The following is a 13,275-nucleotide window of genomic DNA, read 5'->3' as shown; positions in this document are numbered from 1 at the left end:
TTTGACTTGTGATGAAGACAGAAGAGGCAGCAGTATTGGAGAAACGGAAATGAGAAAGGATGAGAGGTGAGAAGAGCGAGCGGAGCGAGAGGGTTAGTCAGATGGAGTGTGGGGCATCCAGCTGTGGTGTTGTGCCTTGCTGGAGAAACCGCCTTTGGGCTCTCATCACACCTGTGTAACCACAGCTGCGTGCACACACACGTACGTACATGCACACACACACACGCACACACTCTTGAGAGAGAAGCAAACAAAAATAACTCCAAAACACTTCGACTCAAATTCTCTAAAACTTTTTTTAATTTTCAGATAAACATTATCTATAATTTCAAGTGCATCAGTGTGTGAACAATATTAAAGGTGCACTATATAACTTTTTCAGCCTGTCCTCATCAGAACCTTTGTTGTGTGTTGAACTTGTTTTAGTACAAGATGCTGTTTTTCTTCAAACCCCTCCATAACATAACCACCATAACAGTTTTGCTGTAATGTCAAATACAAAAGTAAACATATGGCTTTAGAGTACATCTAAAGCGCATGTCAGCTCTTGCAAACTACTATTGTACATATCATCAGCTGTGTCTCTGTTTGTTTATAGGCCCGTAAAAAAGCAACACAGTGTACGTTACATAATATTAACAGTATTTGCTCACTTATCACATTTCAAAGATCATCATGTTCCACCACCATATTGTCTTTGATTTTGTCTGGTACGAGTATAACTTGTTACGATTCTTAAATTCAAGTCACACCACCAAAAGTGTCATACTGTATTCTCTAATTACACCATTTTCACAAATAAATCATCAACATATTCCTAAAAAAGTACTACGCGCACTCTTTACCAGTAGTTACTGATGTGTTTTAAGTATTCTTACTTGAACAGATGAACATCCTGTTTTAGTGTATGTGTAATTATTCAGCCAAATCAGACTTTAAATAGCTGTTCCCATCTCCTTAAGGCAGAGTGAACAGTGCATCCCACAGTGCATAAAGGGCACTCACTTGAAGTGCACATATCCAATGTTTTGACCCAGTTCTATACCGCATAAAATTGCACAAAATATGTACTATAGGTTATTCTCTATTGTCCATGGTTTCTGCAGATAGGGTACAAACTGCACCAAAAATGCCACAGGCAAATGAACTTCATGCAGAAAAAGCAACATGTTTTCCCGCGTTTTATTTTGGGGAGGTGACACGCAGCAAAGGGACACAGGTTGGACTTGAACCCTGGGCCACTTGGGCAAGCACACAGCCTCCGGACATGAGACGGGCGCTCCACCAACTGAACTACTGGGGCAGCCCAATACAGAACAGTCAGTATTTACTCAGTGTGAATACTGACTGTTCTGTATTTTTGTCATGTTTCTAGTGTGAACATACTTTAAACCTGTTTAGAATACATACAGTATGTAGTATGGAACTGGGAAATTACTACGATTGCAAAGCCTACAAAAGTGGGCCACATTAGATTGTGTACCAGTTAACACTGCTTGACAATTTCTTGTACAATACATGTTGGACTGTTTTGAACGGCATGTCAGATTATTCAGACTTTTTATGATAAATTCATTTGCAATTAAGGTGCAAATTTCTCTCCTCCTGATTATGTTTCAAAGTGCCTCAAAAAATTACATATCTGACATGGCAATTGATAAAAAATGCATGGGTATGAGTGATACTTAATTTAACAGAATTACCTTTAGAACAGTTTTTGTGTTATGATTATGTTACATCCAAATTTAAAGGAGACCTATTCTACTTTTTGTTTCTGTTCTTTCCCTCAGTGTTTCATGGGTTCGCCCCGTCAACCTTTGATTTAGTGACTTCCTTAATGTTAAAGTACGTAACTGTGTCACATATTTGCATAATGTAGTTAATCTAGCTAGTTTGGCACATAAAACTTCATTTAGCACAGCTGCTATGTTGTTGCTAGCGATGCTGGCTCAGGTGTGTGTGAGCTGACCAATCAGAACAAATTGGGTATTTGGGAGGGGGGGCCTTAAAGAGACAGATACTAAAACAGTTTCAGACAGAGTGGGAATACTGTGCGGCAGAACTGGACAGTAAAAGCATTTTTGATCACTAAAGCAGGTAATCCTATTCTAGTAATAACCTGCCTGAACCTTTAGTATAACATGTCTGCTTTAAGTCAAAAATTGTTTTTCTCTTTACACATTGTATTTCCTCTGTAGCCAGGAAGCTACACCTGTGTTTTTTAACCAGCCACCTTTATGCTGCCATGTGCATCAAAATGGTCTGGTCATGGGAAGAAGTGACGCAGGAGGTCTTTCTTGTTGACCTTGCCCATCTGGTTCCTTGGCATCTCCTCCACCAGCTCCAGGCCTGTGGGGATGGTGTAGGGCGCCATGTGCTCCCTGCAATAAACACTGATGTTAATACACTGAAGACTGTTTACTGCAGAGAGGAAGGGAAGATCAACACAGACTCAACTCAGACAGGCATGCACAAGGACACATAACACTGATCAGTGTGCACACATGCGGGATGGGACAATGCACACGCACACACAAATGCAACAAGAAAAAAATAAAACAAAAGCGGAAAAACAATTGCAAAACAAAGGCTAGCCCCGTGGCAGAGTAGACGAGATAAGGAAAGAAATGTCCTTCATACACTCTGCAGCTCTCCTCCCTAATATCCACAATTCGCCTTCCAGACACAGACAATTCCCTTCGTACAAAACAATATAATCACTGTGAGATGAAATAAAAAAAAAGAAAAAAAAACAAATAATAAAAGGAAAAACAGAAGGCTGGGATAATTAAAAGTGTTTTATTTTTTCCGTTTTGAGTGCACGGTTGTTACGTCAAGTCTTGAAGCCTGGAGCTTTTCTATTATCTTCTAACCTAGTTTGTTTGTTTGTTTGTTTGTGCCTGAGTGTGTGTTAGTGTGTGTGTCCCTGTGTGGTACGAGGGAGCATAATGACTCATACTGCTGCCATCAAACACTCCTTTCAGCAGATGTCTCCGTCTCTCCCTCTCTCTGACTCAGTGAGTAAAGTGTGAGTGAGTGTATGTGCATACATACACTGTCTCTGTAATGGGGCTTGTTCGTGTCACCAATTTCTCCAGGGCAGTGTGTTTGTGTGTGTGTGAGGGTGTTTGTGTGAATGTGTATATGTGTTTGTGTGTGTGGGTGTTGAAGGCAGTGTGAGGCGCAGAGGGTGTGATAGAGATTCAGACTGACAGCTGAAGCCAGGGCACTGAAGAGTGAGCATCCATCTACTTGTTTATGTCTCATTTTATCTCCCTCTCTCCCCTATGCCCTGGCCTCAGCAGTGGGCTGTGGGCTGGCACTGCCTGTCTGCTGGCAGCACCTCTGGCTGCAAACACTGTGTGTGTATCGCTGTGTGTGTGTGTGTGTGTGTGTGTGCCTGCGCAAGTGTGTGTTAACCTGGGTCACAGGCAGCAATAGTATTCCACCATGCTGGACCAACAGGCCACAGCAGTAGGATCTAACACCCCCACACCATATGGAGCCCACAGCCCAGACGCACACACACACACACACACACACACACACACACACACACACACACACACACACACACACATGCACACACACACACACACGCACACACAAAATGCACTCAGAATTCAGAGAAGTGAATAAATGACTGTGGTGTGTAGTAGATGGATAGTGCAGAAGACAAAAACCAGATGGTGGAAAAAAGAAAAGAAATATGTGGACAAATGAGTTGGAGAAATTTCTGTGTAGAGGGTGAGTAAAAGAGGGGGGGACAAAAAAACAAGCAGTATTAGTGCTTTCAAAATAAACTCTCCTGACATTTAGGAAAAAAAAAGAAGCTGTTAACATGTAAGACGAAGCCCTCCGTAACAATCATTTGTCCGCTTCCTCCGCATCCTCTCCTTTTTCATCTCCTGTCTTTCCTTCAGCTCCCCTCATTAGTCCATCTCTGGCCTCTATTTCTCTCACATCCCTTTGCATTGATCTGAGGACTTCGGGGGCTGGTCACTGGGGGATGTGTGTGCAGAACTGCTCGGAGAGCTGCAGAGTCCGCATGAGGAGCCTTCATTTGTTTACCACAGGACCGGCAAAGAGCTTCTTTCCAATCGAACATAACAAGATTCAACCAAGGCAGGGTCAGCACTCCTTCACAATCATGGGAATCGGTACTCTTTTTGTGTTTTGTTGTGAACGGTGCACGACAGTGCATCAATTATTTCATCAGCTGCTTTAAAGGGTATTATTTCTCCGTAGCGTAGAATTTTTCAAAGTGGAAAAAAAAAAGTTTTCTTGCAAGTCTTGCAAGTGCAAAAGCAATCAGTACATTACTCACGCTCACACTACAAAGTCAAAGTAAAAATTAACTCTACTTTTACCAGAAATTTTATCTTTGCAATATACTGCATTACGGCAAAACTTGCCTGGCGAAACTTTTTTGCCAGATATGAATGAAGGGTGTCATGGTTAGCTCTGTCGCCTCATATTGTGAATGTTTGGAACCTCTTCAGCAGCCTCTCTGGGTGGAATCTGCTTGCTCTCCATGCTTGTGTGGGTTTCTCTGGATGCTCCGGATTCACACATAGTCCGAATAAGGGATCTAAACAATTAATCATTAATTGATCTATTCATTGATTGGCCGATTAAAATCTATTAACCAACATTAAGAGATGGGCAAAAATTATTACAGATGATTACAAATTACAAATACTTTTCCTCCTCAAACATATCAAACCAAAATGCAAAATACTCCATTTAATTAAAATGTTTTGGGTTTATTGTTGAATGGCTACAGACAATGAAAATGAAGTAATTATTTTGGTTTATTAAATCAAAGTCTCAAGTATTTTGGTGTTTATTTGATCGGCTATTTTAACTCCTAATGTAGCCAACTCTGATTTTGCATCAAGCATAGATCGAGTTTTGGTTAAAAACAGTTTTCTAATGGAAAAACAGCCACCTATCAATTCAAAAAAATGTTTAAAATTTGCATCCCTGGTCAAAAGATGTGCAGGTACGTAAATTGCCCTCAGACAATGATAGTCCGTCTTCATCTGTCAGCCCTGTGATTGGTTAGTGACTTGTCCGAGGTATAACCTGCTTGTTGCCCAATGTCACCTGCGATCCTTTTACAACAGGTAAGCGAGTAAAGCTGATGGATGAATGAATGAATGAATAGGTGTGTTTTGTTCATGTATTACTGTTGACGGAAGCTGTTAGATTATCAAGCTGAAAGTCACAATACCTTGCCCAGGTCTTCAACTCCGGCAGGGTCATACTCTGCCCCTTCTTCAGCTGCACCACTGCAGTCACTTTCTGACCCCAAACAGCATCTGGGGCCCCGATCACAGCCACGTCTGCAAGGTTACAATCATACAAAGCAGACATGCTGTTAAGTTCTAATTCAAATTCTTTCACTGTGCGGTGCAGGACATAAAAATTAGGACCCGAACACATGTGTTCCATCTGTATTTGAGCGCAGTGATTTTAAAACAGAACTATAACTGGGGTTATTCATGCTGACTATCATTCATATGGTCTTTACATGAACATCAGGAACAGTCCTCTCATAAGTCACACAAACCTCTTTGGTTGTCTTGTCTCTATGGTAAGGATCATTGTCCTGTGGCATTTTCTTAAACTTATATACAGCATAAAAAGGTCTACAGCACCGACCTTATATTGATTTGGATGCCCTAAATATCTTAAATCCATTGTGCTACGGAAGAGAGAAAAAACTATGACAGAAGGATCCCTGGCCAGTTACTCACAAGTCAAGTCAATTTAATTTATATAGGGTCAAGTTACAATCAGCGTTATCTCATGACACTTATGCACTAATAGGTAGGTTGAGACCATACTCCTTAATTTGTTCACGGGCACCTGACATTGCCCCATGAAAACAACTGCCACTGGCACATCACCGGTAAGACACTAAACCAGCACTCTTACCTGTGATGTCCGGATGAGCCAGCAGCTGACGCTCAACCTCAAGTGCACTGATCTTGTAGCCACCGCTCTTGATGATATCAACACTGCTGCGACCCATGATCCAATATACGCCGTCTTTATAGACCACCGTGTCTCCTTAAAGACAAGAAGAGAAACGGTACACAGAAAGTAAGATGGAGTCACAGTCAAAGTTTGCATTTTTGAAAACAAAACTACAGACCCTCAGCCATGACTGAATGGATAATTGTTCAAGTTTTCATGTCAATCCATCAAATAGTTGTTGACACGTTTCAGTTCAGGCCAAAGTGATACACCAACCACCCAGCCGTCTTTGCTTTCCCCTAAACCTAGCCACTAGGACGGCTAAAAATTAGTGAAAATATAGCAAAAAAGCACCATTTGCATCATCAACATGACAAATTTTGGCCATTTACTTTTTTATAGTTACATTCATGCAGCGCAATCAGCAACTTATTAGCATTTTCTCCCAATTCTTTCTGTCATCACTTGAAGCTTATTCTGAGCCATGCCTGCCACAAGACAACCTAATTTACTGTAATTGCTATGAGTGGTTTCTTGCAGGAGACAACAACAGCTTTCCAGTTTGTGGAGAAAAATATGTGTGAAAGTCAATTAAACCGAACAAAAATCAGAGTATAGGGTACAGATGATATTCATATCACCTTTATGACTAAAAAACAAGGAATATAGAGTAAGTAAACTTGATTGAACACAAGGAGTGTGTGAGTGTGTGTTTAAGACTGCAGTGGACAGATGAGTGTTTAAGATCCCCTCATGTCATCCTCCAGACACACACACAGACACACACTTCGGTGTCTGGGGGACAGGTGTGGGGGAGGATGAGTACAGTATGTGGGATGAGGGGCTCAGCTGGGCCGGGGGATGACGAGAGGAGGAAATGGGTCAGTATGGATGAGTGGAGAGAGACGAAGGGGGAGAAAAATGGACAGAGGAGCGAATGAGCGGGGAGGAGAAAGGAAGGAACAAGAAGGTGTCCTTTTGGATTATTACAGGTGGCATGTCCGCAGCTGGGACCGAGGAGGCAGTGGATGGATGTGTGTGTGTGTGTGTGTGTGTGTGTGTGTGTGTGTGTGTGTGTGTGTGTGTGTGTGTGTGAGACACTGTGATGAGGTCAAGCTGATGCTGTAGTTAGGTGGTAGACTTAGAGATCAGCAGAGGTCAGGATCAGGGGCTGTGACTGTAGCTTCAGTATGACTGAGCACACCGAGGACAATTCATGTCCGCTGTATCTGAACATTTGGGTGTTCGACGATCAAGGGGACAAATAAAAACAGCAAGTTTTTAAGTTTTAAGGCTAATTAGATATCCTTAAACATCAGTTTTCACATTTAGTAAGACATTAGAACGCACATTAGAATGTGAACGATTTATTTAATTAAAGATGCAAGATGTTATTATAGACCTTCTGTGTACATACAAGCATGTTTAATTAAAATACCAAAATTAATTAACCCACAATTCAAAACATTGTTTTGGAAAATAATTCAGACCATTGTGCAGGGACATAAAATGTAAGGAAATGTATAATTTAATGGTTAAATTAATATACAGTAAAAAATAAACAATAATCCAATAAGGTCAATGAAATATTAAGTAAATTCAACAGCTTTTGGTTGGTCATTAAAGAAGTCCTTCAACCCAACGCATAATAAGCTTGTTCACCTCTTTGCCGAGAGTTAGGTGAGAAAATAAATAATTATCTGCTATGAAGTCATTTATGTTAAGCTAAGCTAAGCTAGCTAAGATAGCGTAGCTTCATGCTGAATGACCACGTAGGAGTGAGGTATCAATCATCTCATCTAACTCCTGCCAATACAGAGGATAAGTGTTCCTCTTACTACGTACTACATCTTTACATCTGGGGTGTCACCGGGAGATTTTAAATCCTGAATGCAGCCCTCCTCAGCACATTTCCACCAGCTTCAGCGGTGTGTGTTTGCTGACACTACAGCAGAAGCAAATAGTCTACACTTGAAATATTGCATCAGTAACAGAAAACAACTGGTTCTGTCTCACCTGGAATCAACACGATGAAGCATTTTAAGAGAAGGATTATTTTTGGCAGTGGTCCTTTTTTTTTTAACCGTCATCTTCTGTCTGTCCTTTACTCCATCATTTAATCTCATTTATTCTCTACACTAATGCTGTATCCCTCCATCCATCTTACACTTTTGTCCACTTTCAGCCAAAAGCACACAAGTCTGCTTTTTTATTTCCACTTTTTTTTTTTTTTTTATTACGATCCATGCCCTCCATTTTTTCTCACTACCTCTGGAGCATCTCTCATCACATCTCCTGTTTCCGTCTCACCACCTATCTTCCCATCTCTTCTTCCCCCTCTTGCCTCTCCGCTTCAGCATCAATAGAGGGCCCATCTGTTCCCATACATCACGCACTTCATTTCAGTTTATTAGCTGGGATAAATCATAAATATTTCATTATACATCACGGGCGGCTGTCGCCTGCACACCGACAATTTATCACCACTGCCCTCTCTGCCGGCTTGCCACGGCGGCTATAAGCTTTCCAGTCTATTAAACAAGATTGATACAGTGTGTAAATTTAGATATTGGGAATTTCTTCACAGTCCACTGCTCCGCACTGATAGGCCAGGGTAACAGGGGAGGGGAGGAGAGGGAGGATGGAGGGAGAGGAGGAGGGGGGAGCAGAGGAGCTTGTTTGGGTGTTAACACCACTAACAGAGTGCAGTTTCCTCCATTCTCCTCCTCTTTTGGATGGAGAGGGGAAAATAAAATTAAATGTGGGACTAATTTGGTTACAGCCATGTAGCTCTCATCGTATGCATATAAATATAGGGAGAAGAGCCGTTTATATGCAAACTGATAAACTGTTGCTGTGTGCGCACTGGCTGAAACAGATAAAAAAAATACCATAAAATTCTTCCATTTGGCTGTAAATGTTTAAATGTAGAGGAAGGAAACGGCATTAATGAGGCAATGTTTGACAAAGGGGTTGAAAAGAAACACTCAGACAACGTACTTTGATTGAGTTTGAAGTACTTATACAGGACTCTTTGACCTTGTCTCTTTGAGGAGAAGGAAATAACGAGGGATAGAACAGCATGTTTGCAGAGCGGCACAAGTGGGAATAGTGATTGGAGAACACAGACTGATAAAAGAGGAAAGAAGGGCGGGAGAGAGATTGTTGGGAACTGTGTTACTAGGACATACACACACACACTACTGTATGTACACACACGCTGCGCACACACACACGCACACAAACACGACTTCAGGCATCAGAGACTCTCTGCCATTATGTGTTATGGCGTCGGAGGCAGATATGGCCGAATGGCTTTCTTAATTAAAACGATAAGAAGCCTAATTGCACTGGGCTTTCATCTCATTCTGAAGCATTAAAGAAAGTGAAGGCACACAGTGTGGAAAAAAAAAGAAATAAAAACAGATCAAGACTGGAGGATGGAGGGCAGAGAAACTTCCATAATGTCTTTTAGAAAACTAGAAAATGACATTAGTTGGCTCTGCAGAAAACTTTATTCTGTTAATTGAAATTTCAGACAATCAACACAAAATTATTTTTAAGCCATTAATTATCATTTTCTTAACGGGGAAAAACAACATTGTGCAGAGAAGTGTGTAATCAACGTTTGGAAAAAAAGAAAAAAAAAAAAATCCAGCTCCAGCAATTTTTCAGATGAATACAAAATTGCCTTAAGAGGAATTTCTGCTGGAGTGTGACATTTTAACAGAGCTCTGGTGATTGGCCTTCATTCCTGCAGTCAGATTTGTGGTTGCACAACATTGTCTCCATGTGTGTAAATCTTGACAGTTTCCATGGTAAACCAAGCATATTACATTGAACAAACTAGATGGAAAAAAGAGGAGAAATACAAATTGTAAGCAGTGACGGTAAACATCAACTGTGAAAATGTAGACGACAAACAGATTTCTAAAACATGTTCCCTCCACACAGCATTACACAGCCATATGCTGTGATTGTTTTTTTTTTTTTACCGGAACTAGGGACCAGTTTGCCAACAGTCTCAGAAAATATCATGAATTCACATGATCACGGTATACAGTATTATGTCATTGTTAATACACTGCTCAAAAAAAGGGAAACCTGCCTCCCTGTCTGCACTCCTGACAACATCTGATGCTGGTCTTGCTGCTGGGTTGATGCCCTTTTACAGCCCTGTCTCGTGTGGCAGCCGGTCTCCTGGTAGCTCCTCAGCACTCTCAAGACTGTGCTGGGAGACACAGCAAACCTTCTGGCAACCACGAGTATGGATCTGCTCCACTTGGAGGAGCTGGACTACCAGCTGTCTGTGGCCACCACATACAAAAGTGTTCCTTTTTTGGGGGTTGTCTTGCTTTTGCCTCTCCATTGCACCTGCTGTTACTCTCAATTGCACCAAAGCAGGTGAATTGATTCACAGGCACTTGCGCTTCCTGAATGGACAGACTGAAGTTTAACTGACTTGGTGTTATACTGTAGCGATGAAGTGATCCCTTCATTTTTTTGAGCAGTGTATCATTATCAGTTACAATGAACCTTAGTGAGGAAAACAGAAGGTAAGACATAAATAAATGTATCTGTGTATTTGAATTTAGATAATTAGGGTATGATAACCATCAGTTCCTGTACTGTGGTATACCTTAAAACCAAAAATATCCCAGTGTTACATAATTACTGCTTTGCAGAGGAGGTTATGCTTTTACCTGTGAGCATTTGTTTTTTGGTTGGCTGGTTTGTCAGCAGGATTACACAAAAACGACTGAACAGATTCCCATGACACTTGGATGGAGGCTCAGATCAGACTTAATTAACTTTTTGCGTAGATTCCTTCATTGGGAGATGGATTCAGGATTTTTTTCTCACTTTGATTCAAAATTGTGAGACAGGGCATTTTTTGTCCTTTTCATTAATTTCTCAGTGAGTAACACATGGACCTTGACGAAAAAGATGAGGCATATTTAAGTTGTTTAATTTTTATTCAAATTTGTATAGATATTGCAATACTATCATTATGGTGAACTTGTTTGGCCATCGTGTAGTGAAAGTCTGATATCATAACACCCAAAATCTAAAATCCAGATCTGCAGTGTCTGTTGCTACATGTGATGCACTCAGGTTGGAGCTTAAATTTATCCTAGACAAGGCAGGTGAGTCCCTCCCGGCTGAACCAAGCTGTGGGCTCTTTATCCATCAAACCAACTGTTTGCCTCTCTCCCTGAGTACCCACTCAACAAACTCTCAGAGCAGCACGGGGGCTCCACAGTAATGGCGCCATTGATGTTACCTCAGAAAAATAGGTACTATGATTTGACAGGATTCAGAAGTAGCTGTATTTCCAATGCCAATCCCAAATCATTAATTGATGTCATAAATGCCCAGCGTTTTCAATTTATGGCTGATTGTGTGCACACATGAGCCCTCGCTCCATGCAACTGTTCAAAATAAGACGGACACAGACAAACACACACATAGTCTAGACATGTTGCTTTGCTTAGACAAAGAAATATGTGAAGGAAAAGGGCACAATGTGACATATGACAAAGGCCAACATCACACAAACACTTCAGCCTGTCTGCCACGAGCGTTACAGCTAGAGGTGTCGGAGAGGCAGAGAGGCAACTCAAAATGCACAAAAACAGTTTCTGTGGAGGTGACAGAAGTCATCCATTAGTTTGTCTGGACATTCAGACCACAAAACAGATTTCTGCTGTTTCTGGAATAACCATTATGTGAGTGTTTATAATTGAATGTGATTTGAGTCTGACCTTGATCTAAGTACCATGTACTTGTTTTTTTGTGTACCCCCTCCACTCGACCCTGGAGATGTGTCTGGCATGTAGCCTCCTGTAAAGTGCACTTTGAGTGATAAAATAAAAACATGTCCACACTCACATTATTTTTCTCACTCTGCTTTTGACTCAAACTCAGACTGCAAACTCATCCATGGGTAAAGTGTAGCTAAAAAAACAGCTCCAGACACTCAAGTAGGCGGTTAAAATTAAAAAGATATTTAATAAAGATTGACATCTCTCCTAAAAACAAGCCTGCATGTCTTTGATTCCCATCATTATACAATGAAATACCACACGGATTCTATGAAACTTGAGACGCTGCATAAAAGATAAACAGAATGTGATAATTTGCTCTTCCTTTTTGACATATACTCAGTTGAAAAAATATAGTATATTTAATGTTTTACTATTTGTAGAACGTTAAATATTCAATATGTTTAAAAAAAATCAGTATTGCCAAAACATCAGTTTTCTCATTGATTCCTTGTACTTTGAATATTGACACTTTACTTGTGACCAGGGTTGGGAGGGTTACTTTAAACCGTATTCTGATACAGCTAATAATTACCTGCTATAAAAAAGTATTCAATACCGTAGTGCAAGTATCACAATATTCTTAAGTAACTTACCCTGATTACTTTCCATTACTGTTTGATTACCTCCATATCGAACACATGCAAATGAATACATGAGAAAATACATAGCAAAAAGATTACTGTCATGTAATCCAAACATATAAGTGTTTCTTACGTAACAATACACACTTGTGCATTTAGTTTCAATTGACAACAGAGTGATGTTGTGTGAGACTTGTGAAGTTTTTGTCATGTGCGCATGGTTACAGACTAGCACAGGGCTGCCCAAAGTGGGGCCTGTGGGCCAAAGTTGGCCAACACATTAGGTTCAATTCAGCCTGCCAGATGTTTCTAGAGAAGAAACTATATATTCTAAAAGATGCAATGTGTAGGAATTTTATATTCAAACATTAACCAAAATTATCAACAGATGTGAAGTATTACATTGAAAAGATCTCAACTGAAGTTGGCATGCTAATCTGCTAGCCCTGGCCCAGGTATCAGCACCTCCTTTGGGCAGGTGTCGACCATTAAGTTTAGCTTTTGTTCATCTCTGTTCTAAATTGTAATCCTGTTAGTAATACCCATTTTTAAGACATACCCGTAATTTAATTACGTAATTCTTTCTTTAATGGAACAGTTGCTCACTGTTTGCTAATTACATAATAATATAAAATGTATTCCCTTACCAACCAAGCCTGCATGTGACTGTCAAATCTAAGAATTCAAATGTAAAAACAATTTAAAGTTAAATGAAGGGATACAACAAATGAAATCTTTCTGACTTAATCTTATTGTGTGTAATTATTTATGGTTATGAATTTACAGTCTAATATTTCCTGTAATAAAAAATACAGAACCCTACTGTGATGACGATTACAGTATTTTATAGGTATTGTGATTAAATTTACAATGAGCACACT

General features: G+C 40.3%; 1 protein-coding gene across 2 annotated transcripts in view; it reads right to left on the bottom strand.

Moving 5' to 3' along the window:
* Window positions 1-277: 277 nt before the first annotated feature.
* Window positions 278-13,275, bottom strand: part of acsf3 (acyl-CoA synthetase family member 3) — a 38,278-nt gene continuing 25,280 nt past the window's right edge. The window contains exons 8-10 of one of the 2 annotated variants that reach the window (XM_037096100.1): window positions 5,944-6,078; window positions 5,237-5,348; window positions 278-2,381 (exon numbers count right to left, since the gene is read on the bottom strand). In XM_037096100.1, the coding sequence (XP_036951995.1) occupies window positions 2,267-2,381; window positions 5,237-5,348; window positions 5,944-6,078 (362 nt within the window). In that variant the 3' untranslated portion in view covers window positions 278-2,266. Of the gene's footprint in view, window positions 2,382-5,236; window positions 5,349-5,943; window positions 6,079-9,658; window positions 9,832-13,275 lie in introns of those variants that run through there. The other variant, XM_037096101.1, reaches the window with a different exon arrangement.

This window comes from Acanthopagrus latus, chromosome 4 (assembly GCF_904848185.1).
Source record: "Acanthopagrus latus isolate v.2019 chromosome 4, fAcaLat1.1, whole genome shotgun sequence".
NCBI classification, from domain to species: Eukaryota; Metazoa; Chordata; class Actinopteri; order Spariformes; family Sparidae; genus Acanthopagrus; species Acanthopagrus latus.
This window is presented reverse-complemented; position numbering and strand designations above follow the sequence as displayed.